Source organism: Babylonia areolata, chromosome 13 (assembly GCF_041734735.1).
Source record: "Babylonia areolata isolate BAREFJ2019XMU chromosome 13, ASM4173473v1, whole genome shotgun sequence".
Classification (NCBI taxonomy): domain Eukaryota; kingdom Metazoa; phylum Mollusca; class Gastropoda; order Neogastropoda; family Buccinidae; genus Babylonia; species Babylonia areolata.
The window spans coordinates 37,122,302-37,128,566 of record NC_134888.1 but is presented as its reverse complement, the minus strand read 5'-3'; the positions used below and the strand labels follow the sequence as shown (position 1 = coordinate 37,128,566).

Here is a 6,265-nt window from a genome sequence, read left to right as displayed (position 1 = left end):
CTTATTCCCCCCCTCATGTCTTATTTCCCCTCATGTCTTATTTCCCCTCATGTCTTGTTTCCCTCCATGTCCTGTTAACCCTCATGTCTTATTTTCCCTCATGTCCTGTTAACCCTCATGTCTTGTTTCCCTCATGTCCTGTTAACCCTCATGTCTTGTTTCCCCTCATGTCTTGTTTCCCTCCATGTCCTGTTAACCCTCATGTCTTGTTTCCCCTCATGTCTTGTTTCCCTCCATGTCCTGTTAACCTTCATGTCTTGTTTCCCTCATGTCCTGTTAACCCTCATGTCTTGTTTCCCTCCATGTCCTGTTAACCTTCACGTCTTGTTTCCCTCCATGTCCTGTTAACCTTCACGTCTTGTTTCCCTCCATGTCCTGTTAACCTTCATGTCTTGTTTCCCTCCATGTCCTGTTAACCTTCACGTCTTGTTTCCCTCCATGTCCTGTTAACCTTCACGTCTTGTTTCCCCTCATGTCTTATTTCCCCTCATGTCCTGTTAACCTTCACGTCTTGTTTCCCTCCATGTCCTGTTAACCTTCATGTCTTGTTTCCCTCCATGTCTTGTTAACCTTCACGTCTTGTTTCCCTCCATGTCCTGTTAACCTTCATGTCTTGTTTCCCTCCATGTCCTGTTAACCTTCATGTCTTGTTTCCCTCCATGTCCTGTTAACCTTCATGTCTTGTTTCCCTCCATGTCCTGTTAACCTTCATGTCTTGTTTCCCTCCATGTCCTGTTAACCTTCATGTCTTGTTTCCCTCCATGTCCTGTTAACCTTCATGTCTTGTTTCCCTCCATGTCCTGTTAACCTTTAGGTCTTGTTTCCCTCCATGTCCTGTTAACCTTCATGTCTTGTTTCCCTCCATGTCCTGTTAACCTTTAGGTCTTGTTTCCCTCCATGTCCTGTTAACCTTCATGTCTTGTTTCCCTCCATGTCCTGTTAACCTTCACGTCTTGTTTCCCCTCATGTCTTGTTTCCCTCCATGTCCTGTTAACCTTCACGTCTTGTTTCCCCTCATGTCTTGTTTCCCTCCATGTCCTGTTAACCTTCATGTCTTGTTTCCCTCCATGTCCTGTTAACCTTTAGGTCTTGTTTCCCTCCATGTCCTGTTAACCTTCATGTCTTGTTTCCCTCCATGTCCTGTTAACCTTCACGTCTTGTTTCCCCTCATGTCCTGTTAACCTTCACGTCTTGTTTTCCTCCATGTCCTGTTAACCTTCATGTCTTGTTTCCCTCCATGTCCTGTTAACCTTCATGTCTTGTTTCCCTCCATGTCCTGTTAACCTTCACGTCTTGTTTCTCTCCATGTCCTGTTAACCTTCACGTCTTGTTTCCCCTCATGTCCTGTTAACCTTCACGTCTTGTTTCCCTCCATGTCCTGTTAACCTACATGTCTTGTTTCCCTCCATGTCCTGTTAACCTTCACGTCTTATTTCCCCTCATGTCCTGTTAACCTTCATGTCTTGTTTCCCTCCATGTCCTGTTAACCTTCACGTCTTGTTTCCCTCCATGTCCTGTTAACCTTCACGTCTTGTTTCCCTCTTCATTTCTTATTTTCTGTCCACTCTTGTTCCCCCCCCACCCCACCCCCACACCCTGCATACCTTGCTTTCCATCCTGTCTTATTTGCCTTCATGTCCTCTTTCCATTCATGTGTTATTTTCTGTTCAGTCTTGCTTCCCCTTCATTGGTGGACATGACTTTATTCAGTTTGGATTTGTTCAGCTTTATTTGTGTTTGCATGGACAGGGGGGGTGTGTGTGTGTGTGTGTGTGTGCGCGTGCGTGTGCGCATGTGCTCCTTCTTGGGAGGTATTTTAGCGCACACATGAACCCTGTTCACATATTGTGCAGGACACACGATGTGTGTTGACAGGGTGTACTGTCCACATGCTCCTAGTTTTCAGGATGTACAGCCCAAATGATCTGTTTACAGGCTGTACAGTCCACTGTATGTGTGTTTACAGGCTGTACAGTCCACTTTATGTGTGTTTACAGGCTGTAAGGTCCACTTTATGTGTGTTTACAGGCTGTACAGTCCACTTTATGTGTGTTTACAGGCTGTACAGTCCACTTTATGTGTGTTTACAGGCTGTACAGTCCACTTTGTGTGTTTACAGGTGTACATTCCACTGTATGTGTGTTTACAGGCTGTACAGTCCACTTTATGTGTGTTTACAGGCTGTACAGTCCACTTAATGTGTGTTTACAGGCTGTACAGTCCACTGTATGTGTGTTTACAGGCTGTACAGTCCACGTTATGTGTGTTTACAGGCTGTACAGTCTGCTGTATGTGTGTTTCCAGGCTGTACATTCCACTGTATGTGTGTTTACAGGCTGTACAGTCCACTGTATGTGTGTTTACAGGCTGTACAGTCCACTGTATGTGTGTTTACAGGCCGTGGAATACAACCACCCTCTGGCACTGCTGCAAAAGCCCACATCCAGGTTCAAGGCCATGTACGACACAATGAAGGCGAAGCCTCGCGGTGACTCCATCTGTGAGGAGGACCTTCCCCCCATTCTGGATGCTGCAGAGTCCGATGGCGTCTTTTCCCAATGAGGGGGGGCGGGGAGGGGGAGGAGGATAGGGTAACTCCACAGGATGCACAGGGTAGGCAGCCAGCCGTCTGATCCGTTCCTCTGCACACAGGGAGGGCGAGGATGGTGGCAGTGATGACTGTAATAGTGACTGCTGTCGGTGCGGGGCATACAGAGACATACCCTATGATGGGGGCAAAAATCACTGCAGCATTATTGTAATGGTTCACATTGACGTGGGCTGGGACAAGGTGTTGGTTAGGGAAGGTGTGTGAGGGGAAGAGATGTGCGAGCAGACCTCAGCAGTCTTGACAAGGTCAGTGTTGATAACTGTGCAGTTCTCTTCACTCTGTCCATCTCTTCACGTCAACGGCAGGACATGGACATGGTGATGTAAGGAGCTGTCTGTGGGGATCACATGGCGGGACGATACGGACATGGACATGGTGATGTAAGGAGCGGTCTGTGGGGATCACATGGCGGGACGATACGGACATGGACATGGTGATGTAAGGGTCTGTGGGGATCACATGGCAGGACGATATGGACATGGTGATGTAAGGGTCTGTGGGGATCACATGGCGGGACGATACGGACATGGACATGGTGATGTAAGGAGCGGTCTGTGGGGATCACATGGCGGGACGATACGGACATGGACATGGTGATGTAAGGAGCTGTCTGTGGGGACCCCATGGCGGGACGATACGGACATGGACATGGTGATGTAAGGGTCTGTGGGGACCCCATGGCGGGACGATACGGACATGGTGTCAGGGGATCCTCATGACCACTGCAGAAATCCCTGGTGCTTCAACAGCTCATCGGTGAGGATGTCAGGATGCCGCCTCATAGATGATTCATCAGTCTGCTATCGATCAAGAAGAAAATTTGCCAGCTGCAAAGACTGAAGAGGATCACCCCTGGAATAACAGCTTGCACTGAGCAGGGATAATTGGGAATGTTTCATGTTGCGGAAGAATGTGGTTTTTTTTCCAGTGTATGTGCTTGTGGCTGTACTTCTGGAAAACTTCTGGCGTTGCCAGACTCCACCCAGATTCACCCATGGTATAGGATGGAAGGACATAAAACACCTAGGGTTTGAGTGCTGAAGATTTTCTCCTTGTGTAGAATCTGTGCTGGTCAGAAATGTCATTCTGTTGTGCCAGTGTTAAACACACTGTTAGTCAGCATCTGGTAACGCAGAACATGAACATCACAGCTCAGTGAAGGTCAGGATGAACTTCAGCAGTGAACTTTGTCTCAAGTCTGCTGACTTTCGGAATGAAGTCTTCTGCTACACAATAACAACAATTCTTTGACGACGAAGGCTTAGCATTGTTCAGAGGAGCCTTCGGTAATTTTAGTGTAACATGTTAGAGATACAGTATGACATGGTGATCCAGTCATTATCCATTGTATGGATGAACCACCTTCTCTTTGCACAACCAGAGCCTAGAACTGGTTTCTGTGTGTGTGTGTGTGAATGATATCTATGTGTGCTAGTGCACTGGAGTGCATGTGAGTCAGGGCTTCTTTTCCATAATTCCAGAGTGTCTCAGCCTACCATCAGAGGGTCACTCTAATGCTTCACATTGTGATCAAATCTGCACTGCTACAGAAAATGGCAGGCAGGAGGAACACCTTCTTCTGTTCTTTTCATAACCGTTTCGGTTTCTGGGGCAAGAAGTGGTGAAGGGAAACAACTCTTCATGTTGCAAATGATTCTGGCATCAGACAGAAGCTCCAACACACGATTTTCTTTGGGGGGTTTTCCCATGTGTAAATTCTCAAAATGTCTGTCTGTGACTTGCGTGTGAGTCGCTGCACTGTATACATGTCTTGGTGCATGAAAGCAGGTATGTTAGTGTTTGTAGCGAAATGTGTGTGTGTGTGTGTGTACTTGTGTGCTTCTGATTTTAGTTGCTGAGTTGACAAACTGTTGTGTGCAGTCAACTGCCATACCCCTGTGGCCATAACTGACCGTGGGAACACTCTTGCTGTGCTCATGGGTTGACGTCCTGACATACTGATTCTGTACATGTAGCTTGCTCCTTGCTTGGATCCAAATCCGCTTTTATTTGCAAATGTTTAATTTCAGTAAGCAGTTGTTTTCTGTTTTTGTTGTGTTTTGTTTTGTTTTCTGTTGTTTTTCTGCATGTTTGTTTGTGTATACTCTCTATTCAGTTTGTCTGACTGATGCAGTAAGCAATGTGTGTATGAGCTGGGCTGCACATGGTATTAAAGTGCAACTTGCACAAACTTGTCAAGGGTATTTCATTTCATATAATGCTGTAACAGGGTCCGGGCTGTCTTAAGAGTCCTTTCTACATCATGTAATTTGCTTGCTCCCCAGTTTTTACTGACCATCGTTCAAAGCGTCTCTCTCTTTGTCTTACACTGTGCTTGGTGGTTTAACCATCAGCCAGGCCAAGCCAATCATTGCCTTCATGAAACAAAGTCTAAAGATCAGGAAGGGCTGACTAGTTTGAGGGGCACCAACCCAACTCCATGAAGTCCACAGCACAAGTAGTTTTGCTCAGACAAACTACTTAACTGAGAAATAGTCACAGGTTGTTGTTTTTTCTACTTCATTCATGGGCTGCAACTCCCACGTTCACTCGTATGTATACGAGTGGGCTTTTCCGTGTATGGCCGTTTTTACCCCATGCAGGCATCCATACTCCGTTTTCGGGGGTGGGTTTGGTTTTTTTCAATTGTCTGATCAAGAAAGGAAAAAAAAGTGTGGTTGGAATTATTTAGCAGTTTTTAACGACTTATTTTCCCAGAAGGAAAAAGCTGACCTTGTACAGCTTTACATCCCATGTCCCACAGTGGGAGAGCACACCAGATAACATCTTGACAGGAGACTGACAGCTTGTTATGGCTTGTACCAAGCCAAGCATTCGGTGTATTGCAGTTTGTTGGGATTTGGAATGACAGAATCATGAAATGGCTTATGTTTATAATGTACAAGGGCACAGTCATCAGAAATTATTATAATGTTAAAGGTCATAGTCATCAACAACTATCATATCGTTGAAAGTGATATGTCAGCAACAACAATTATTGTAATGTAGGAGGTAGTACTCATCAACAATTAGTATAATGTAGAAGGACATATGTCAGAAACAATAATGATAATGTACAATGTCATGTGTCAGAAATAATTATTTCAGTGCACAAGGTCATATGTCTTCAACAACAAAAGTCTAGTTAAGCTGTCAGTGAAGTCACTTTTTTTTTCTGTGTGTGTGGCTCAGGGGACGGTTAGAAGAGTCAAAAACAGAATTATCCATTCAGAATATGACTTTTTTTTTCTTTTCTTTTTGTCTTTTTGCATGAACGTTTGTGTTCGTTTTGTGTAGAGACCACTTAATGTATGCCCTGTGGGTGTGTATGTACCATGCTATTTATGTGACCTGTTATTTATGACTGTCTCGTTACGTTTGGATTCAATTTGTTAGTTGTCTCATTGCAGCGTAAAATGAGATTTTTTCTTTTTTTTATATAAAAATTTCTTTTTACTTGTCTCATCTTTATGTATGATGAGAGCTTTGTAGCTTTTTTTTTTTTTTCCATCCTGAAAACATTTTAAAAATACTATTTTTCTTGATTTATGGATGAATTTTAATATTGTTTGGTAGTATACTGTTTTATCATTTGGTTTTGAATTTTTAATGATATGTTGATGCATTTCTCTCATGAACAAAGAATATCTGGTC

The 6,265-nt window shown here is 44.4% G+C and overlaps 1 protein-coding gene across 1 annotated transcript in view; it reads left to right on the top strand.

The window, feature by feature from the left end:
* LOC143288758 (ATP-binding cassette sub-family C member 5-like) overlaps positions 1 to 6,265 on the top strand; it is a 136,422-nt gene extending 130,157 nt beyond the window's left edge. The window contains exon 30 of the mRNA XM_076597385.1: positions 2,398 to 6,265. Within this exon, the coding sequence (XP_076453500.1) occupies positions 2,398 to 2,562 (165 nt within the window). The 3' untranslated portion in view covers positions 2,563 to 6,265. The remainder of the gene's footprint in view (positions 1 to 2,397) is intronic.